Source organism: Bufo bufo, chromosome 6, assembly GCF_905171765.1.
Source record: "Bufo bufo chromosome 6, aBufBuf1.1, whole genome shotgun sequence".
Classification (NCBI taxonomy): Eukaryota; Metazoa; Chordata; class Amphibia; order Anura; family Bufonidae; genus Bufo; species Bufo bufo.
The window spans coordinates 363,839,072-363,862,823 of record NC_053394.1 but is presented as its reverse complement, the minus strand read 5'-3'; the positions used below and the strand labels follow the sequence as shown (position 1 = coordinate 363,862,823).

The 23,752-nt window shown below is 45.5% G+C and overlaps 1 protein-coding gene across 1 annotated transcript; it reads left to right on the top strand.

Annotated features, from left to right (window-relative positions):
• The first annotated feature begins 1,170 nt into the window (after nt 1-1,170).
• CBX8 (chromobox 8) lies at nt 1,171-23,752 on the top strand. The gene is made up of 5 exons (XM_040435125.1): nt 1,171-1,289; nt 19,009-19,052; nt 20,348-20,413; nt 20,504-20,570; nt 22,861-23,752. The coding sequence occupies exons 1-5, from the start codon at nt 1,221-1,223 to the stop codon at nt 23,680-23,682; spliced, it is 1,068 nt and encodes a 355-aa protein (XP_040291059.1). The 5' UTR covers nt 1,171-1,220; the 3' UTR covers nt 23,683-23,752.

The following is a 23,752-nucleotide window of genomic DNA, read 5'->3' as shown; positions in this document are numbered from 1 at the left end:
GACCGTATGAGGGACCATTCATTTCAATGGGTCCGCAAAAAAAACGGAAATGACTCCATGTGCATTCCGTATCCGTGTGTCCGTTCCGCAGAAAGATTAGAACATGTCGTATTATTGTCCGCATTACTGACAAGGACAGGACGGTTCTATTAGGGGCCGGCTGTTCCGTTCCGCAAAATACGGAATTCACACGGACGTCATCCGTATTTTTTTGTGGATCTGTGTTGGTCGTGTGCATTTTTTTCTCCAATTGCGTTTTATTTTTTTACGGGTCCGCATGCGGAACCATTCATTTCAATGGGTCCGAAAAAAAAAAGTGAAATGACTCCGTCTGCATTCAGTTTCCGTATGCCCACTCCGCCAAAAAATAGAACTTGTCCTAGTCTTGTCTTTTTTGAGGACAAGGACTGGTGTTGTTACAACGGATCCTCAAAAAAAAAAAAAAAACGGATCCAACATAAATGTCATCTTTTTTTTTTTGCGGATCCGTGTTTGGGCTTGCTCACAAGACCGTGACGTTTTTTGCGGTCCGCAAATTGAGGATCTGCAAAAAAACGGATGCCGCCCGTGTGCCTTCCACAATTTGCGGAACGGAACAGGAGGCCCATTATAGGGATGCCTATTCTTGTCCGCAAAACGGATCATTTTTGCGGGGGCCACGGAACGGGGGAACGGATGCGTACAACACACGGAGTGCTGTCCGCATCTTTTGCGGCCCCATTGAAGTGAATGGTTCCGTATACGGAACGCAAAATACGTTCGCGTGAACAAGCCTTTTTGCGGTCCTGTGCATGGAGATGATTGCCACTGAGGCTTCCCCTCCTGAAGGTAACCAGCAGCCGCCATATTCCTTCCTCCTGCTCCTCGGCACTGAAGCCCTTCCTATCGTGGCCTCCATACTGTCAAAAAAGTTACAGGAGGAAAAGAAAAATAAAAAACGCCTCATTATCGCGCCCCGAGCAGACAATGCGGCGACACAATAGAGCCGTCAGCGCCGGTAGCCAGCGGGCTGATGACGTCACGGCCGTCCTGTCATCCAGGAGACAGGGTGACAGGCGGGCAGGAGGAAGAGCAGACACGATTTTAGGGGCGGAGTTAGTTTTTTTTATTTGGCACCCAATCAAACAGCGCTAGAGGTCCATCCTTCCATATTAGCATCGTCTCTAGCAACAGGTGGTGACGTCACGGGGAGCGCGCTGCGCGGCCCCGCGGTGCTAAATATGGAGCTGTCCGCTGTCGGGGAGCGAGTGTTTGCAGCCGAATCCCTTCTCAAAAGACGCATCCGTAAGGTAGGCGAATGGGATTATTATTTTTATTTTATTTTTTGCGTTTTTTTTTTTTCTAAGCCTTTATTTTCTTCCGCCTTTCCCCATCCCATCGCATCTCCAGACTAGGCCTCAGTCCTCGAAATGGCATGATTTTCTAGCCGAGCGCAGGCAGGGGGCGCTGGGGAGCACTGGCCTGCTGTCTGGCGGCGGTGGCTGTAGAGGCTGGTGACAGGGGGCGATGCGGGGGGCTGCGGCTTCTTCTTCCTGCCCCTTGTCATGGCCGGGGGGCTCCTGAAGACGTCTTCCAGGTCTCTGCTGGCTCTTTTGTGAGAACATGCTGCAGAATGGCCTTGTATATAGTATACAGGACCCTGGTGCGCGGATGTAGCAGAGCTGGCGCCGGACGTGGCCTGTCCACGTCATAGTATTTTATAGTAACGCGTCCCGTTATGGGCAAGTTCACGCGTAGGCGTCATTTTCCGCAGCGGGTGACAAATGCCACCTGCACTGGACCGCCGTGATACAGAACGAACGGGGCTGGAACGTGCAAGGACTGATAGTCCTAAACTTAGACTGTGGCGCTGATTCAGCACCCAAAAAAAACTGCGGCTAAAAATGCCGTCACCTTGGATTTAAATGGGAAAACTGCTTGTTAATTTTATTTATTTATTTTAAACGCTTTTCTGTTTTTAAGGCCACGGCAGGGAAAAAAAGAAGCGACGTGTCCACTCTTGACGTGGCGGAATATAAACTGCTGCAAAAAGCCACGCGGAGTCCTGTAGCAGAATCTGCAGCTGATGTTATATAGCCTAGGGGCTCATTCACATGACGTCTGGGAAGTCTATGGAGCTGTCCACTCGCCGTTTATTATTTTATATGATCAGTGTTGTGTTTTCACAGCAGACGGACCCCATCGAGATTAATGGGCCCTCGGCTGTTAAAAACGGGTACACTGTAAAAAGAATTAAAATAAAATCCTTTCAGGGGTTAAACAGTACTTGCCTCGTCCACTTGCAGGTGAGGGAACACCAGCCCTGCCCTGAGGCAGCAGGACCTGACGCCCCCAGCATCGTGATGTCACAGGGAGTGAGCGTCAGGTCCTGCTGCCTCCAGGGCAAGTGGATAAGGCACTACCGGAGGAGGGGGTCATTATTTATACTGGGGGGCACTACCGGAGGAGGGGGTCATTATTTATACTGGGGGGCACTACCGGAGGAGGGGGTCATTATTTATACTGGGGGGCACTACCGGAGGAGGGGGTCATTATTTATACTGGGGGGCACTACCGGAGGAGGGGGTCATTATTTATACTGGGGGGCACTACCGGAGGAGGGGGTCATTATTTATACTGGGGGGCACTACCGGAGGAGGGGGTCATTATTTATACTGGGGGGCACTACCGGAGGAGGGGGTCATTATTTATACTGGGGGGCACTACCGGAGGAGGGGGTCATTATTTATACTGGGGGGCACTACCGGAGGAGGGGGTCATTATTTATACTGGGGGGCACTACCGGAGGAGGGGGTCATTATTTATACTGGGGGGCACTACCGGAGGAGGGGGGTCATTATTTATACGGGGGGGCACTACCGGAGGAGGGGGTCATTATTTATACTGGGGGGCACTACCGGAGGAGGGGGTCATTATTTATACTGGGGGGCACTACCGGAGGAGGGGGTCATTATTTATACGGGGGGGCACTACCGGAGGAGGGGGTCATTATTTATACTGGGGGGCACTACCGGAGGAGGGGGTCATTATTTATACTGGGGGGCACTACCGGAGGAGGGGGTCATTATTTATACTGGGTGGCACTACCGGAGGAGGGGGTCATTATTTATACTGGGGGGCACTACCGGAGGAGGGGGTCATTATTTATACTGGGGGGCACTACCGGGGGAGGGGGTCATTATTTATACTGGGGGGCACTACCGGAGGAGGGGGTCATTATTTATACTGGGGGGCACTACCGGAGGAGGGGGTCATTATTTATACTGGGGGGCACTACCGGAGGAGGGGGTCATTATTTATACTGGGGGGCACTACCGGAGGAGGGGGTCATTATTTATACTGGGGGGCACTACCGGAGGAGGGGGTCATTATTTATACTGGGGGGCACTACCGGAGGAGGGGGTCATTATTTATACTGGGGGGCACTACCGGAGGAGGGGGTCATTATTTATACTGGGGGGCACTACCGGAGGAGGGGGTCATTATTTATACTGGGGGGCACTACCGGAGGAGGGGGTCATTATTTATACTGGGGGGCACTACCGGAGTAGGGGGTCATTATTTATACTGGGGGGCACTACCGGAGGAGGGGGTCATTATTTATACTGGGGGGCACTACCGGAGGAGGGGGTCATTATTTATACTGGGGGGCACTACCGGAGGAGGGGGTCATTTATACTGGGGGGCACTACCGGAGGAGGGGGTCATTATTTATACTGGGGGGCACTACCGGAGGAGGGGGTCATTATTTATACTGGGGGGCACTACCGGAGGAGGGGGTCATTATTTATACTGGGGGGCACTACCGGAGGAGGGGGTCATTATTTATACTGGGGGGCACTACCGGAGGAGGGGGTCATTATTTATACTGGGGGGCACTACCGGAGGAGGGGGTCATTATTTATACTGGGGGGCACTACCGGAGGAGGGGGTCATTATTTATACTGGGGGGCACTACCGGAGGAGGGGGTCATTATTTATACTGGGGGGCACTACCGGAGGAGGGGGTCATTATTTATACTGGGGGGCACTACCGGAGGAGGGGGTCATTATTTATACTGGGGGGCACTACCGGAGGAGGGGGTCATTATTTATACTGGGGGGCACTACCGGAGGAGGGGGTCATTATTTATACTGGGGGGCACTACCGGAGGAGGGGGTCATTATTTATACTGGGGGGCACTACCGGAGGAGGGGGTCATTATTTATACTGGGGGGCACTACCGGAGGAGGGGGTCATTATTTATACGGGGGGGCACTACCGGAGGAGGGGGTCATTATTTATACGGGGGGCACTACCGGAGGAGGGGGTCATTATTTATACTGGGGGGCACTACCGGAGGAGGGGGTCATTATTTATACTGGGTGGCACTACCGGAGGAGGGGGTCATTATTTATACTGGGGGGCACTACCGGAGGAGGGGGTCATTATTTATACTGGGGGGCACTACCGGAGGAGGGGGTCATTATTTATACTGGGGGGCACTACCGGAGGAGGGGGTCATTATTTATACTGGGGGGCACTACCGGAGGAGGGGGTCATTATTTATACTGGGGGGCACTACCGGAGGAGGGGGTCATTATTTATACTGGGGGGCACTACCGGAGGAGGGGGTCATTGCTGAGGGCAGCTACATGCACACGAATGTTGTTTGTTTCTGTGTCCGTTCCGTTTTTTTATTTTTTGCGGATATGATGCGGACCTATCCTTTTCAATGGGTCTGCAAAAAATGTGGACAGCATATCGTGTGCTGTCCGCATCAGTATGTCTGTTCCGTAGCCCCGCAAAAAAAATATAACATGTCCTATTCTTGTCCGTTTTAGGCATTGTAACAATGGATCCGCAAAAAAAAAAACGGATGGCATACGAATGTCATCCGTTTCTATTTATTTTTTGTTTGTTTTTTGCGAACCGCAAAACGCATACGGTTGTGTGCATGTAGCCTAAACCAGTATATGTGCGGATTTTGTCAGATTTGCTGTGGGAAATTTCAGCAGCATATCCGACCCATGTGAATTTACCCTAAGGGCTCTTCCACACATAAATTATTTATTTATTTTCTGGCTTTTTTTATTTATTTTTTCTCCTTCTGCTGTTTTTTTTTTTTTTTTTAGTTCATGTGTGTGGAGAAAAACAATAATGGCGAGGGCGTGCTACGATTTTTAAAAGGAAAACACCAGTGTGCTGCTTTTTATAAATTCTCAGGGATGCACGTTAAGAGCTAGAGTTGGCGCCCCCAGATAAAAAAAAAGTGCAGCAAAAATACTAGAAAAAAGTTGTATGTGAACCCAGCCTAAAGGGGCTCCCTGAAGATAATGAACAGCCACAAATGCTCCAAATTGGCAAAGGAAAAATAATCCAACTTGTTCAATCATCCACTGATCCGGCTCAGGTGGTCTGTGCTTACAGGCCGCCAGCAGTGACATGTCGTGGCGTAACGTGACCGATGCAGCCAATCAGTGGTTCTACTGCCAGAGCACCTGTGCTGGATCGGCCGGAAATGGAAGAGGCAGTGTTTCATATGTTGGTCTTGGTGCTTATGCAGACAAACGTATTTCCTTTCCGTGTCCATTCGTGTTTTTTTTTTTGCGGACTGTATGCGGAATCATTTATTTCAGTAAAAACGTAAGTTACTCCATGTGCATTCCGTTTCCATATATCCGTTCCGCAAAAATATAAAACATGTTCTATTATTGTCCGCATTACGGACAAGGATAGGACTGTTCTATTAAGGGGCCGGCTGTTCCGTTCCGCAAAATACGGAATGCACACAGACTTCATCCGTATTTTTTGCGGACCGCAAAATACATACGGTCGTGTGCATGAGCCCTTAGGCTACTTTCACACTAGCATTTCTATTTTCCTCATATTGAGATCCGTCATAGGGTCTCAGTACCAGAAAAAAAACGCTTCCTTTTAGTCCCCATTCATTATCAATGGAGACAAAACGTAACAATAACGGTAATCGAGCACTCTTAATAAGAAATAACTAATTAAAAGAACGTTTTCCTTTATAAAAAAAAAGTCATCATCAGACCCACCCCCCCCGTGCCACCAGTCCTCTGTGCCATCAGTCCTCTTGCCATCAGCTCCCCCCAGTGCCATCAGTCCTCATGCCATCAGCTCCCCCCAGTGCCATCAGTCTTCTGTGCCGTCACCCCCCCCATGCCAGCAGTAATTCATGTCCTCAGCTCCCCCAGTGCCACCATCTCCACTCCTAGCCATCAGTCCCAGTTTAACACTTACCTCTCCTGTAGGGGCACCGCTCCACAGCTCCTCCATCTTCTCTGTGTGTTGCACTGTAGTCCTGACGCCACGCAGCGTCGGGTTATAGTGCGCGCTTAGGTGCACTATGACCTGACGATGTGTCAGGATACAGTACAGTGCGCCGGCCGGCGGGTGACCACGAAGCTTGAGTAACAGCAAGCACTTCACTCCCCCTCCGTGGTCACATGACACAAACGAATCCTCGATGCAAAAAATTTGCATTGAGGATTTTTGGGGTGTCGAATTACTCGATTCAATCGAGTAATCGTTGCAGCCCTAGAACGGAATGCTCCAAAATTGGTTGCGTTCCTAAAACGGGAAGCTGCAGTTTTCTTTCCGTCATGGGATGCGGAGCAAGACGGATCAGTCATGACCCACAATGCAAGTTAATGGGGACGGATCCGTTTTCTCTGACACAATAGAAAACGGATCCGTCCTCCATTGACTTTCAATGGAGTTCATGACGGATCCGTCTTGGCTATGTTAAGGCCCCTTTTACACGGGCAAGTATTCCGCGCGGATGCGATGCGTGAGTTGAACGCATTGCACCCGCACTGAATACCGACCCATTCATTTCTATGGGGCTGTTCACATGAGCGGTGATTTTCACGCAACGCAGGCCCCATAGAAGTGAATGGGGTTGCGTGAAAATCGCAAGCATCCGCAAGCAAGTACGGATGCGGTGCGATTTTCACGCACGGTTGCTAGGAGACTATTGGGATGGAGACCCGATCATTATTATTTTCCCTTATAACATGGTTATAAGGGAAAATAATAGCATTCTGAATACAGAATGCATAGTAAAATAGCGCTGGAGGGGTTAAAAACAAATAAAAAATAATTTAACTCCCCATAATCCCCATAAAATCTTAAATGAACTCACCATACCCCTCACGGAATCCAAATGCGTAAAAATGCCCTGTGAAATCCTAAAGGTACTTATTGGAATTTGGGCCCCTTTGCGCATCTTGGCTGCAAAAAAGTGTCACACATGTGGTATCGCCGTACTCAGGAGAAGTAGGGCAATGTGTTTTGGGGTGTATTTTTACATATGCCCAACAGTGTGTGAGAAATATCTCTGTAAATGACAACTTTTTACATATTTTTTTTAATTTTATTTGTTTATACAAAGTTGTCATTTACAGAGATATTTCTCACACACAGTATGGGTATATGTAAAAATACACCCCAAAACACATTGCCCTACTTCTCCTGAGTACGGCCATACCACATGTGTGACACTTTTTTGCAGCCTAGGTGGGCAAAGGGGCCGAAAGTCCAACGAGTACCTTTAGGCTTTACAGGGTTGCTCACAATTTAGCCCCGCCTAAAATGCCAGAACAGTAATCACACCCAACAAATGACCCCATTTCGGAAAGTAGACACCCCAAGGTATTCACTGAGGAACATAGTGAGTCCGTGGGAGATTTTTTTTATTTTTTATTTTTTGCCAAAAGTTAGCAGAAATGGAAACTTTATTTATTTTTTCCTCAAAGTGTCATTTTCCGCCAACTTTTGAAAAAAAAATTAAATCATACATGAACTCCCCATGCCCCTCCGCGAATACTTTGGGGTGTCTTCTTTCTAAAATGGGGTCATTTGGGGGGTATTTATACTATCCTGGCATTCTAGCACCTCAAGAAACATGACAGGTGATCAGAAAGTCAGAGTTGCTTCAAAATGCGGAAATTCATATTTTTCTACCATAGTTTGTAAATGCTATAACTTTTGCGCAAACCAATAAATATACACTTATTAGATTTTTTTTTTTATCAAAGGCATGTAGCACAATACATTCTGACACAAACTTGTAAAGAAATGTAATTATATTTGAACAATTGTACCAGAAAAATGTAAAAAATACACTTTTTTTGAGAAAATTGCGGTCTATTTTGATTAATATCAGAAAACGAAAAATGTCAGCAGCAATCAAATACCACCAAAAGAAAGCTGTATTTGTGAGAAGAAAAGGAGGTAAAATTCATTGGGTGCCAAGTTGCATGACCGAGCAATAAACCGTTAAAGTTGTGAAGTGCCGATTTGTAAAAAAGGGGGGTATAAACCTGTGGTCCTTAACCACCTGCCGCCACGCTAACGCCGAAAGGCGTCATTGCTGCGGCGCTCCCAGGTCACACTAACGCTGATTGGCGTCATCTCGCATGAGCCGAGATTTCCTGTGAACGCGCGCACACACAGGCGCGCGCGTTCACAGGATCAGAAGGTAAGCGAGTGGATCTTCAGCCTGCCAGCGGCGATCGTTCGCTGGCAGGCTGTAGATGCCTTTTTTTTGGTTTTTTTTAACCCCTAACAGGTATATTAGATGCGGTTTTGATAACAGCGTCTAATATACCTGCTACCTGGTCCTCTGGTGGTCCCTTTTGCTTGGATCGACCACCAGAGGACACAGGCAGCTCAGTAATAAGTAGCACCAAACACCACTACACCCTTCCCCCCCCCCTGTCACTTATTAACCCCTGATCACCCCATATAGACTCCCTGATCACCCCCCTGTCATTGATCACCCCCCTGTAAGGCTCCATTCAGACGTCCATATGTTTTTTACGGATCCACAGATACATGGTTCGGATCCGCAAAACACATACGGACGTCTGAATGGAGCCTTACAGGGGGGTGATCACCCCATATAGACTCCCTGATCACCCCCTTGTCATTGATCACCCCCTTGTAAGGCTGGCTCCATTCAGAGGTCCGTATGTGTTTTGCGAATCCACGGATCGGATCCGCAAAACACAACATATGGACGTCTGAATGGAGCCTTATAGGGGGGTGATCAATGACAGGGGGGTGATCACCCCATATAGACTCCCTGATCACCCCCCTGTCATTGATCACCCCCCTGTCAATGATCACCCCCCTGTAAGGCTCCATTCAGACATTTTATTTGGCCCAAGTTAGTGGAAATTGTCTGTTTTTTTTTTTTTTTTTTGTTTGTTTTTTCTTACAAAGTCTTATATTCCACTAACTTGTGTCAAAAAATAAAATCTCACATGAACTCACCATACCCCTCACAGAATCCAAATGTGTAAAAATTTTTAGACATTTATATTCCAGACTTCTTCTCACGCTTTAGGGCCCCTAAAATGCCAGGGCAGTATAAATACCCCACATGTGACCCCATTTCGGAAAGAAGACACCCCAAGGTATTCCGTGAGGGGCATATTGAGTCCATGAAAGATTGAAATTTTTGTCCCAAGTTAGCGGAAAGGGAGACTTTGTGAGAAAAAAACAAAAAAAAATCAATTTCCGCTAACTTGTGCCAAAAAAAAAAAATTTCGATGAACTCGCCATGCCCCTCATTGAATACCGTAGGGTGTCTTCTTTCCAAAATGGGGTCACATGTGGGGTATTTATACTGCTCTGGCATTTTAGGGGCCCTAAAGCGTGAGAAGAAGTCTGGGATCCAAATGTCAAAAAATGCCCTCCTAAAAGGAATTTGGGCCCCTTTGCGCATCTAGGCTGCAAAAAAGTGTCACACATCTGGTATCGCCGTACTCAGGAGAAGTTGGGCAATGTGTTTTGGGGTGTCATTTTACATATACCCATGCTGGGTGAGATAAATATCTTGGTCAAATGCCAACTTTGTATAAAAAAATGGGAAAAGTTGTCTTTTGCCGAGATATTTCTCTCACCCAGCATGGGTATATGTAAAATGACACCCCAAAACACATTGCCCTACTTCTCCTGAGTACGGCGATACCAGATGTGTGACACTTTTTTGCAGCCTAGGTGGGCAAAGGGGCCCACATTCCAAAGAGCACCTTTAGGATTTCACAGGTCATTTTTTACACATTTTGATTTCAAACTACTTCCCACACATTAGGGCCCCTAAATTGCCAGGGCAGTATAACTATCCCACAAGTGACCCCATTTTGGAAAGAAGACACCCCAAGGTATTCCGTGAGGGGCATGGCAAGTTCCTAGAATTTTTTTATTTTTTGTCCCAAGTTAGCGGAAAATGATGATGATTTTTATTTATTTATTTTTTTCTTACAAAGTCTCATATTCCACTAACTTGTGACAAGAAATAAAAACTTCCATGAACTCACTATGCCCATCACGAAATACCTTGGGGTGTCTTCTTTCCAAAATGGGGTCACTTGTGGGGTAGTTATACTGCCCTGGCATTCTAGGGGCCCTAATGTGTGGGAAGTAGTTTGAAATCAAAATGTGTAAAAAATGACCTGTGAAATCCTAAAGGTGCTCTTTGGAATGTGGGCCCATTTGCCCACCTAGGCTGCAAAAAAGTGTCACACATCTGGTATCGCCGTACTCAGGAGAAGTTGGGCAATGTGTTTTGGGGTGTCATTTTACATATACCCATGCTGGGTGAGATAAATATCTCGTCAAAAGACAACTTTTCCCATTTTTTTTTTATACAAAGTTGGCATTTGACCGAGATATTTATCTCACCCAGCATGGGTATATGTAAAATGACACCCCAAAACACATTGCCCTACTTCTCCTGAGTACGACGATACCACATGTGTGACACTTTTTTGCAGCCTAGGTGGGCAAAGGGGCCCACATTCCAAAGTGCACCTTTAGGATTTCACAGGTCATTTTTTACACATTTTGATTTCAAACTACTTCCCACACATTAGGGCCCCTAGAATCCCAGGGCAGTATAACTACCCCACAAGTGACCCCATTTTGGAAAGAAGACACCCCAAGGTATTTCATGATGGGCATAGTGAATTCATGGAAGTTTTTATTTTTTGTCACAAGTTAGTGGAATATGAGACTTTGTAAGGAAAAAAATTAATAAAATAAAAAATCATCATTTTCCGCTAACTTGTGTCAAAAAATAAAAAGTTCTATGAACTCACTATGCCCCTCAGCGAATACCTTAGGGTGTCTACTTTCCGAAATGGGGTCATTTGTGGGGTTTTCCTACTGTCTGGCCATTGTAGAACCTCAGGAAACATGACCGGTGCTCAGAAAGTCAGAGCTGCTTCAAAAAGCGGAAATTCACATTTTTGTACCATAGTTTGTAAACGCTATAGCTTTTACCAAACATATTTTTATTTTATTTTTTTATCAAAGACATGTAGAACAATAAATTTAGAGAAAAATTTATATATGGATGTCGTTTTTTTTAAAAAAAAAATACAACTGAAAGTGAAAAATGTCTTTTTTTTTTTTTTTTGCAAAAAAATCGGTAACTTTTGATTAATAACAAAAAAGTAAAAATGTCAGCAGCAATGAAATACCACCAAATGAAAGCTCTATTGGAGAGAAGAAAAGGAGGTAAAATTCATTTGGGTGGTAAGTTGCATGACCGAGCAATAAACCGCTAATGTTGTGGAGTGCCGATTTGTAAAAAAAGGGCCTGGTCATGAGGGGGGTATAAACCTGTGGTCCTTAAGTGGTTAAATGATGGCAGGTGCATGCTAACTCCTATTTAGGCTTATTGCACACGACCGTATGGCTTTTTCAGTGGTTTGCGATCCGTTTTTCACGGATCCGTTGTTCCGTTTTTTGTTTCCGTTGTGTTTCCGTTTCTGTTCCGTTTTTCCGTTCCGTTTTTCCGTATGGCATATACAGTATACAGTAATTACATAGATAAAATTGGGCTGGGCATAACATTTTCAATAGATGGTTCAGCAAAAAACGGAACGGAAACGGAAGACATACGGATGCATTTCCGTATGTGTTCCGTTTTTTTGCGGACCCATTGACTTGAATGGAGCCACGGACTGTGATTTGCGGGCAATAATAGGACATGTTCTATGTTAAAACGGAACGGAAATACGGAAACGGAATGCATACGGAGTACATTCCGTTTTTTTTGCGGACCCATTGAAATGAATGGTTCCGTATACGGACCGTATACGGAACGCAAAAAACGTCCAGTAAACGGGAAAAAAAAACGTCCGTGTGCAATAGGCCTTACCGTGATTTTGAATGATTGCTTAATTCTGAACAAAGCTACATCCCCAGTTATAAGAGGGTGTGCACACTTATGCAACCACATTATTTTAGTTTATTTTTTCCTCCACCTAATAAATTTCAGTTTGTCTTTCAATTGCGTTGTACAGTTTATAGGTCACATTAAAGGTGGGAAAAGTTCTGAAATGATTTATCTTTGTCTCATTTTTTTTTACAGCACAGAAACCTGACATTTTAACAGGGGTGTGTAGACTTTTTATATCCACTGTATGTTGAGTGGAGCAGTAGTGGTCATGCATGACCATCCAGACTTCTCCAGAATTGTGTGCCCTAGTGATCATGGGCATCATGAGGGGTGAGGTCTCCAGCTATATGTTTATCACCTATCCTGTGGATAGATGATACATGTTTGCTGTGGGATAACCATTTTAATATGCAGCCCTTCCAAGGAAGCTCAAATTGGCCTACTGTAAGTGAATACTGTACTCACCATCTGAAACCACAGCCAACAAACTCAGAAGCTGCCATCAGTCTTCCTTAACCTCTCCAGATGGTAGGACGCTAAGGTTACCCCTAGGTTCTACACCAGAGTCAACCGCAAGGCCATTTGGACTTGGCTGCTAGGGACCCAGGTTACATCTCTGGAGTAAAGTAGCAGAAAACGAGCAGAAGCTTGCTAGAAGCAGACCTACCAGAATGACCAGGGTCAAAAGAGCAGGAGCCTCAAGGGGCCTTGTTTTTCTTAGGTGCAGACCTCTAGATTTATTCACCTGAAGAAACGCATAGGGACACGTGAATTTAACAAGTTTTTCCTTTTTTTTTTTTTTGTACTCAAGCCTAGGGTGAGGTTCTTGACAGGGCCACCCCTTGCAGGGCAAGGACCCCGTGTTAGGAGGTCACTAGCGTCTATCAGGTCAAATAGGGCATTACAGGGATAGTCCCAGTTCCTTGAGGCTTCCCTAACAATGACTACGTACGTCCGACCTGGGACCTGTTCCTCTTCTTTTATAAATTATTCTGGCCTAACATCTGTAGCCAGGTGAACAGAACTGACCCTGCATCAAACCGGTAAGACCTTTCCATTTTTGACAAGGTACTTCACGTGACAGGGTATGGATACATGAGACACTGACATCTGTTTCCCACTGTGCACTCTGTCGTCAAACAGGCGCATACACATGTGTTAGTCTAATTGGTGTCCAGCTAGACCTAGCACTAACTCAAGGGGGCTTCGTTTTGGGGTCTCTAGGGTGTGCTTTAGCATGTATATGTAGACTGTGCGATCTAGCTGCCAGTATATGTTTGTAAGGGGCCTTTTTCTTAGTGCAATTTTACACGATATTATTAAAGGTTATGTTTTAGCAAGTTACTGCCCCTTTATATTTCTTTGCAATTCAACTTCTGAGCAGTGCTTGGGGAGAAGTGCGCAGCACCTCTCTCCGCTGGTAGGGACAATCCCATGTAATATGCTCTAGAAGCACCCCTTGGATATTCTCTTTTACGTAATCTAGGGAGCAGACGGACTCCTTATCTCTGCTCTCTGACATTATAAACACTCATTATAGCTCAGTTCTTATCTTGCTGATAATAAGAACTTGGCTTAAATAAGTGTTTGACATCTTCTTAGTAGTTTAGAGATAAGGTTTATTAGATGACGACACAAAGTGAAAGTACCAGTCACACAGCTAGAAAAAAACGTTAAAGGGGTAATCCGAGACTATAAAAAGCTCCCCCCCCATATGCCGGGCCCCTCACATTGAATATACTTACGCTGCTCATGGTCCCCGCACTGCTGCTTCTCCCCGTGCGCGGATGAAAACATCCGGTTTCAGGAAGGGGGGGGAGCAGCCAGTGACGGGGACGAGCCTCCCTAGCATCGCGTGAGGGGCCCGGCATATGGGGAGCTTTTTATAGTTTGGGATTACTCTATTTAACCCTGTGACAGAACGGCTCAATATTTTTAATAAAGGCAAATTGGGAAAATTATTTTTAGCCACAAATTAGCAACACACAATCCTAAAAAAAAAAAGTAAAATAAAAAAGCTTCCGAAGGTGTACATAGACTTTAAATGAGTATTCTCATCACAGACCTTGATCTACATTTACAAATGTGAGCGCACCTAGATTCTGGTATACATTGTGCCAAAATGTGGTGCATTTTGACCTATCTAGAAAAAAAAATTGCGTCGTCTAACCCAACAAGGGCATGTGGCTTTCCCAAGGAGGTGTGGCTTAAAGGAAATTTGGCGCTAATATTGTGTTTCAATTCTGGCATAAGATTCTGCTGTAAAGTAGGCCAACCAATGGTTGGTACCGTAGTCAGAGAAAAGTGTCTCTCCCTGGACCACAATTATCCTCCGGCCTGATCCCCTGTGATAAATCTGGTGCAGGTCTAGACAGCCTAAGGCCCCTTGCAGACAAGCATGTGTCACACTGCGAGTCCGCATCGCAGCTCCCGGCCTGACCTTCCAGCACTGCCGGGGTCACATGGCATTATACTGATTTATGATGCTATGTAACACTTACAGTTCTGGAATGTATTGGATAACAGTGACAGCATTGTGTCAGTGTTATCTAATACATTCCAGAACTGTAAGGGTTACATAGCATCATAAATCAGTATAATGCCATGTGACCCCGGCAGTGCTGGAAGTTCAGGCCGGGAGCTGCGATGCGGACTCGCAGTGTGACACACGCTTGTCTGCAAGGGCCCTAAGTTTATGGCATCCACAGGATTAGTAAATTTGCCTCTCTGTCCTGTTGATATGCCATACATGTCTGATACAGGAACAGCGTAGACTGTGGGCCAGATTTATCATTGCTCTGACAGCTCACTCCACTTTCACATATGGCTAAAGTCAGTTTTAGCCAAGTCAGATTTATGATCGGCCCTTTAAGACTGTAATAAATGTGGTTTGACGGTAGCAGTTTATCCGTCAGTAAGCAGCTTTACAAAAGTCGCACGTTTTTATGAAAAAGTCGCATGTTCTATTAAAAAGTCTCATAAGATAAGCATGGTCCTCACGGGGGTGAAATTGCGACTTTTTTGCGACTTTTTAAATAGTCCCAATAGTAAATCTGTCTAGAGATTAATTTACATAAGAAAACACAACCACTTTCAGAAAACTGGTGAGCATAGTGCAGAGCAGAAAAAAGTCGCAAATTTGTGCGCAGTTTTAGCGTTTGGGACTTTTTTTGGGACTTTTTCACTCCATTATTCTGACCTGAGCTAATGATAAATCTGGCCCTGTGTCTGTAATCCTGGCCACCTCTGCTTTCAGTCCGAGTCTGAATGCGGTGGCCAGTCGCTGCCTAAGTGGAATTGAGGGACATCTGTTCCCATGATAGGGGTGAGACCTGCGTCTATCAGACAGTTGAGACACATGCCGTGTCCTGATTATTTCAGTTCCTTTTCATGGTAAAGGATCGGATTGTCAGTGCCATCAAACTCATTATGTAGGCACAGAGCCAGTCCATTAATTTCTGCGATGCTGTGGGGAAGGGGATAAGTCAAATAAAGGCTAACTTCTAAAAGGATATTCCAAGATTTATTGATTACCTCTCCTCAAGGTAGACCATCAGTACATGATTCAAGGGGGTCCAACAACTCGCACCCTCACCAATCAACTTATTCTGAGAGGCGCCAGAACCTGTTTCTTTAGCAACAAATAAGATTTCCAAAAAATTTAGGAAGAATTGTGGACCATTCCTCCCTTCTAATGTGTTTCAGTTCATCACTATTTCTCGGATGACTTGCATGCACAGCCCTTTTCAGGTCAAGGCACAGCATCTCCATAAGGTTGAGATTAGGACTTGGATTTGGCCTTTCTAAAGCCCCAATTTTCTTTTTCAACTATTCTTTAGTTGCTTTTCTTGTGTGCTTTGTGTCACCGTCTTGTAGCACCTCCCAACATCTCTTTAAGGCCTCTTTCACACGGGCGTTGTGGGAAAATGTGCGGGTGCGTTGCGGGAACACCTGCAATTTTTCCGCGCGAGTGCAAAACGTAATGCGTTTTGCACTCGCGTGAGAAAAATCACGCATGTTTGGTACCCAAACCTGAACTTCTTCACAGAAGTTCGGGCTTGGGATCGGTGTTCTGTAGATTTTATTATTTTCCCTTATAACATGGTTATAAGGGAAAATAATAGCATTCTGAATACAGAATGCTTAGTAGGTGATCAATTGAGGGTTAAAAAAAAAATTAACTCACCTTCTCCTCTTGTTCGCGTAGTTCCGGGTCTCTTCTTTACTTCTTTAATGATGAGCTGTGGGCTAAAGGACCTTTTGGTGACGTCAGATCACATGCTCCTATCACATGGTACATCACCGTGGTGATGGACCATGTGATTGGAGCATGTGATCTGACGTCACCACAGGTCCTAGCCGATAGTTCATCTTTTGAGAAGTAAAGAAGAGACCGGGAACTACTATGCATTCTGTATTCAGAATGCTATTATTTTCCCTTATAACCATGTTATAAGGGAAAATAATACAGTGAATAGACTGTCACCTAGCAACCATGCGTGAAAATCGCACCGCATCCGCACTTGCTTGCGATTTTCACACAACCCCATTCACTTTTTTTGGGGCCTGCGTTGCGTGAAAAACGCAGAATATAGAGCATGCTGCGATTTTTCACGCAACGCACAAGTGATGCGTGAAAATCACCGCTCATGTGAACAGCCCCATAGAAATGAATGGGTCGGTATTCAGTGCGGGTGCAATGCGTTCAACTCGCGCATCGCATCCGCGCAGAATACTCGCCCGTGTGAAAGGGGCCTAACTTGAGGTCATGGACAGTGACTATTACATTCTCTGTAAAAAGTTTTAGTACACCTTAGATTTCATTGTTCCCTTAGTGTTAGCGAGCCGACCAGGCCCCTAGGCAGCAAAGCAGCCCCAAAGAAAGATTCTCTCTCCTCTGTCCTTCACAGTTGGGATGAGGATTTGGGGTTGGTTTTCAATGTTCTTTTTCCTCTATTCATAGTGTTGTGCATTTGTGCTTCAAAGTTCTAGTTCTGTCTTATCTGTCCATAGAACATTTTCCCAGAAGCATTTTGGAACATCCAAGGATCTCGGGCAAATTTGAGACAAGCTACAATTTTTTTAATTTGTTGGACAGCAGTGAATTCCTTTGTGCTGTCCTTGTCCATGAATACCACTTTGGATCAACACTACAGGATAATGGACTGAACTGGATGGAATATATATGTTGTTAGCCTTCTAAACTATGTTATGATTGTCCAACATGAGGTCAGGGTCTGTGTTTTACTCGTGGAGGAGAGATCATCATCATCATCATAACTCATGTCTTTTTAGATACTGAAGCAGAGAGGTGACCTTCTTAGTAGGTCTAAATAGGTGACAGACATCCATGATTAGCTGTAAATATGTGCGCTACAGAGACGCTCTTTGTGCTCCATGTGGTAATTGTGCCACTGCTTGTACAACCTCATGCACTGAAGCATGGCTCTGTCTTACTGTCGGGGACTGGCAGGGAGCCTGAAAAAAAGAAGAGATTCAGAATTTTGTAAAGCCATAAGCACAGTCTTACCAACTCTACCGCCTTGTGGTGCTGTGGAAAATATCTACCAGCCGTGTTCACTGGCTGTAAAGTGATCGTCGTGGCCGGCTGGTCTCGGCTGTTTCAAACGACAGAGACCCATGGCAAATGACTGCGACCGGCAGTAATGCCGATCGCGGTCATTAAAGCCTTTAAATGCTGTGATCAAGTGAGATCACGGCATCTAAAGGGTGAAAAACCCGGAAGCTTGCGCTTCCAGGCTTCTTACCGTCCTCCTCTGCAGCCAATGAGGATGCCGGTAATTGATTTTAATGTGCTGGGTCTCGCTGAAGAGACCCAGGGCATTAAAGCTGGAATTCTTATTTTGGCCAGCAGGCCAACATAAGAAATGAGCAATTCTGAAAAATTTATGGATCTAAAAAATCCATGATTGTTCAGAATAAAAAATAAATAAATGGATTTTGTGAGCTCAAATAAAAGCTTCAAAATCATAAAAAAAAAAATATATATATATATATATATATATATATATATATATGTGTGTGTGTGTTTTAAATCGCCACCTTTCCGTACAATAAAAAATTAAATACACAAATAACAAAAAATATAAACATCATGGGTATCATCGTGACTGAAACCGCCCGTACTATTAAAATATAAAAATATTTTTCCAATATGGTGAATGGCGTAATGGAAAAAAAGGGTAAAAATTTCCAATTTGCAATTTTTTTTTTCATCGACTCTCTTACCCAAAAAAGACTCCTCCTTTTCACGTGTCCCCATTCATTTCTATGGGGCCTGCGTTGCGTGAAAAACGCAGAATATAGAACATTCTGCACCATATTGGTATTGTACAGCCCCGATCGTTGCTGCATGTAAAGGCAACTTAAGCTTCACATGTCCGGCATGCCTGATCCGGCGGGCTGTTCTGGTGTAAATGCCGGCTGTCTGACGGACAAAAAAACCTCTTCATGCAGTAGTATTTTATCTGTCCGAAACCCAGCCGGAAACTATAACGGGATCCGACGGTGATCCGGCTAGTCGTGTCCAGCAATTACAGATACAGTGAGCTCCTGTATGATCCTATGTTGGATCAGGCTACTAACGAGCGGGTGGTCATTGGGAGTGTTCCCGGCCATTGCCTGCCCTTTTGGCCTGCGACCTTGCAGTTTTCCAGAGCTGACCCCGATAAACATGAAACACTGGCATTATAGAACAACCACTCCCACAACACTTTGGGCGTTTCCCTTTTTGTATGACCTGTAACTGATTACTTTGCTTTTTTTTTTTTTCTCTCTCTTCCAGGGTCGAATGGAGTATTTGGTGAAATGGAAAGGCTGGTCTCAGAAGTAAGTGAAAGATCAAAGTGATTTGGAATACTGTACTTATAACTTGGACCCATTAACCTGTGACCGTTTATGAAGGCCAGCAAACCTTGATTAGAGTTAAATTAATATTGTAATGTACGCTCGCCATTCTGAAATCATATTCTACCCCAGTTGCCTTTGACAGACCCTTGGCACCCTGTGAAAATGCCTTCTCAGGCTCCATTAAAAGGGTATTCCCATGTGAGACAGCGATATGCCCCTATTGTCTGATAGGTCCGGGTCCCACCGCTGGGACCCACACCGATAACGGAGAGGGAAAGGTGGTGGTGGTGGACCCAGGGTTTCCCAGGTTCCGGCCACCGCAAAGTGCACTCTCCATAGAAATGAATGGGAGCGCACCGCTCTTGCACAGCCACCGCTCCCATTCATATCTATGGGGCCGACGGAAATAGCCAAGCCAGCGCTCGCCTATTTTCGGTGGCCCCATAGAGATGAATGGAGGGCAGCTGCGCATGCACAGTGCACCCTCCACAACTTTCAGGGATCCGTTCTCGATCTAGGTGTGGGACCCACACCAATCGGACAGTGGAGGCATATCCTAGCGATATTCCCCAATTGTCGGAGATGGGAATACCCCTTTAAGGCCCATACACACGACTGTAGTACTGCAGTGCCTGTGTTGGAGACCACAAAACCCTGGCGCCGGGCGTGTGAACTTGCACCACGGTGCGGAGCCATTGACTTCAATGAGTCCGCGATCTACAGTATACTGTAAAAGGTAGGACATGTCTGACCTTTTGCCTCTGCCCTGCAAAAGATAAGACATTGCGGGCTCATTGAAGTCAATGGGTCCGCACTGCGAAGCGGAGTTCACATGGCACTCCCGTGTTCTGCAGACCCGTTGTTTGCGGTCTACAATACGGTCACGGTGGCACTACGCTCGTGTGAATGGGGCCTAATCCTGGTGCAGGCAGCAGGGACTGAACAGGCCTCACAGGCTACGCTGATACAGCGCTCCAGACCACCGCGCGAGTTCAGCATTGACTGATGCTCAGCTTCTGCTGTAACGGCCAGTATCGGAGATGGCTCCCTAGACGCCATGGTCAACAGCCTGACGGAGGTCCCTGCCGCAAATGTGAAACTAGCCTAACGCACAAGTGCCAGAAATTGTAGCCAATAGTCCATGTGCGGTCTAACTAGTGATTTGTATAGAGGCCTATAATAATGAAAAGTGATGCTCCTTGGAATGCAAAGGGGCAGAAATGGCTGCCCCTTGTAGGGATTCTTATAAAAAAACTTTCTTTTTTCTTCTCTAGGTACAGCACATGGGAACCCGAGGAAAATATCTTAGATGCGAGATTAGTGGCAGCTTTCGAGGACCGGTAAATGCACTCCTTTTATCTGTCCTAAATGTCAATGTTCTGCCATGTTGAGGTTGGTGAAACAAACTGACCATATATCTTTTACCACAGGGAACGAGAGCGAGAACTGTATGGGCCGAAGAAGAGGGGTCCCAAGCCGAAGACGTTCCTCCTTAAGGTACAGTACTACAGTAAATCCTGCTGTATTGAATTATACATGTACACTCTGGGAAGCTCTTTCTATAAAATAGTGTGTTTTTTGGGGGGAGAAAAATGGAATAAAATTTAAATATTTTATTTATCAATAATTTGTTTTATTTTATCCTACTTTGTAACCCGAGGGATGTCTTTTGTTCCATAGACAGGTTTGTGACCCTGGCCATACACATTAGATTCAAGTTGGCCAAACCTGCTGATTTTGGAGGAAGAGGCTGTGACCATTTAATGCAGGGATGCCCAACCTGCGGCCCTCCAGCTGTTGCAAAACTACAACTCCTACAACTATTAGAGCATGCTTGGAGTTGTAGTTTTGCAACAGCTGGAGGGCCGCAGCTTGAGCATCCCTGATTTAATGTGGATCAGAAGGTCGGCTAATATTTGTTTTGCAGATGGCAGGGGTTGGGGGCAGTGATTGGACATGTTGGATTTCAACATGTCCAATCCTTTGTTCTCAAGGGAGACAAGCAGCCACAAGAGGAATCTGGCACAAACTTAGCAAGCATGTATATGGCCAAGTCGAGTGGAATATCTGTCAGCCAAACACTCATTCAGCCAACATATTGTAGGTGTATGACCACCTTAAAGGTCACCAGGAAATTCCCAGTTAAACCAGGCACAATGTCTTGTAGATCTAGCTCAGCCGAATGTAATGATACCTTTTCAATTACCGATTCGATGCTTCATTCTGGAGAAAAAGTGCTTTTAATTATATGCAAATGAACAGTAAAGTGCACTGAGGGTGGGTCCAATACATTGTGTGCACCATTGCTCATCCTGCTTCCTCTGCCACCCCTCCTGCGCCTCTTGAGTATCAGGACCAGGCGAGATGAGTTTACAGGAACCTGGCCATATCATTCAAGAAGGGCCTGGCAAAGGAAGTAGGAGATGCGAGGGTGAACAGAGTGGCTTGGGTCCGCCCTCAGTGCACTTAACTGCTCATTTGCATATGAATTAAAGGGTTTCTGCAGTTATTTTAAACTGATGATCTATCCTCTGGATAGATCATCAGCATCTGATCACCGATCAGCTGTTTGAGAAGGCAGCGGCGCTGGCAGTAGCACCGCGGCCTTCTCGCTGTTTACCGCAGGCCCTGTGACGTCACGACTAGTATCAATGGCCTAGGCGGGGCTAATCTCCATTCAAGTGAACAGAGCTTAGCTCCGCCCAGGCCAGTGATACTAGTCGTGACGTCACTGGGCCTGTGGTAAACAGCGAGAAGCCTGCGGCACTCCTGCCAGCGCCGCTGCCTTCTCAAACAGCTGATCGGCAGGGGTCCTGGGTGTCGGACCCCCGCCGATCAGATGCTGATGATCTATCCAGAGGATAGATCATCAGTTTAAAATAACTGTAGAACCCCTTTTTAAAGGTACTTTTTCTCCAGAATGAAGCATCGGTCATTACATTCAGCTGAGCTAGATCTACCAGTACTTTTTTCTCCAGAATGAAAGTGAAAGAAATGATTACGTTCAGCGGAGCTAGCCCTAGAAGGCCCTGTGCCTGGTTTATCATTGAATTTCCTGGTAACCGATTCCCTTTAACCCCTTCCCAACATCTGCCATACCTTTACAGTGGATGTTGATCTTTACAAAAGATGGCACTTGCTCCAGAGCAGATTGAGCTTCATAGCTGCCGGGTGCATGCTGTTTCACACAGCAGACACACAGGGCTAATGTCTGCAATCGATTATAATGCCATTCGCTGACATTTCACCAGGGCATTTTGAGAAGCCAAAAACCTGGAAGCGCTCGCTTTCTGGGCAAGAACGCCTTCCCATATCTGAGATCAAGGAAGGCGTTCCTTTGAAGTAATAAGCCAGAGCCTGTACTAGGCTTCTAGGCTTATTACTGGTATATTCCAATTCAGGCCTGGCACTGCATTGGAATAGATCGATCTTTGTATTCTGTAATGGATAAAATTCCAAAAAACAAGCTCTCATACGGCTGTGTGAACAAAAAATACAAAAGTTATGGCTCCGAGAAAGCAAGGAGTAAAGAACGAAGACAGAAAAAAGGGAAGGAGGTAAAGTAGCATTTGATAATTTCAGGTATAGTCAGGTCAGATAATAAGGTCTTGTCGTATTTTTAAAATATTTTTTTTCCCATGGTACATCAGGATAATTGTCAAATGCCTTAGAACCCTTTTCCTTTTTTTTTTTTCTTTTTTTTTTTTACTTACTATGTATTTTTTATTTTTTTGTGTCTTTTTATATTTGCCAAACTCAAAATATCACTTCTGCTTTCATTTCACAGGCCCAGGCCAAAGCAAACGCGAAGACCTATGAATTCCGTAGCGAGTCTACACGAGGCTTAAGAGTCCCATATCCAGGGCATCCTTCTCAAGAAGTACAGTCTAGGTCCAGGGAAGGGTTAAGGAGCATTCCTACCTCGTCCCAGGAGAGTAGCCAAACTGAAGTCAACCTCTTTAATGAAAGGTTGGGAAGCTCGGATATCCGAGAACATTATCCCCTAAAGATTAAAAAGAAAAAAAAATGCCACCACGAGAAACTCCTTCACAAGGCCAACGTGCAGAGAGTGTCACCCGCCAACCATACAGGTCCCACGGAACAGGTGATGAATTCTGCCAAAGCGGATGATTCTGGACCGCTAGACTACCATTCCGCGCATGGCGTCATACAGATTGCAAGGCGGCAGCACTCCGATTTGGGATCTTCAAGTCAGATCGAACACTGTTTCATATCTAAAGACCACGGACTGGTGCAAAGCACACAACATGGACACGGGAAGTCAAGTACTGACTCCTCTTTACATAGGACGAAGAATAAGGGCGACCTCTATAAAGATGCCGCTATGCCTAGAACTAAGATCAGCTCTGAATGCCGGGACCAGGTGTCTGACTTCTACAGTGAAGCACTCTTAACACATGGGAGGAAGCCTTCTCTTATTGCCCGTATCCCTGTTGCCAGGATTTTTGGAGAGCCAGAAGAAGAACCGTGGAGGCCCCCAGTGGACAACTTGGAGAAAGTAGTAGTGACAGACGTGACTTCTAATTTTCTGACTGTGACTATAAAAGAAAGCAACACAGACCAAGGCTTTTTTAAGGACAAACGATAAGTGTTTGTATATAATGTCCGTCAATTCCGTAATTTCCCATTCACGTTTTATGTTTTGGGGATAAAAAAAA

What these genes read in the sequence shown, in the direction of transcription:
- CBX8 (XM_040435125.1), top strand. Translation starts at nt 1,221, where the DNA reads ATGGAGCTGTCCGCTGTCGGGGAGCGAGTGTTTGCAGCCGAATCCCTT. An exon ending in TCAAAAGACGCATCCGTAAG is followed by an intron (nt 1,290 to 19,008) that starts GTAGGCGAATGG and finishes TCTCTCTTCCAG; the next exon opens with GGTCGAATGGAGTATTTGGT. An exon ending in TGGAAAGGCTGGTCTCAGAA is followed by an intron (nt 19,053 to 20,347) that starts GTAAGTGAAAGA and finishes TTTCTTCTCTAG; the next exon opens with GTACAGCACATGGGAACCCG.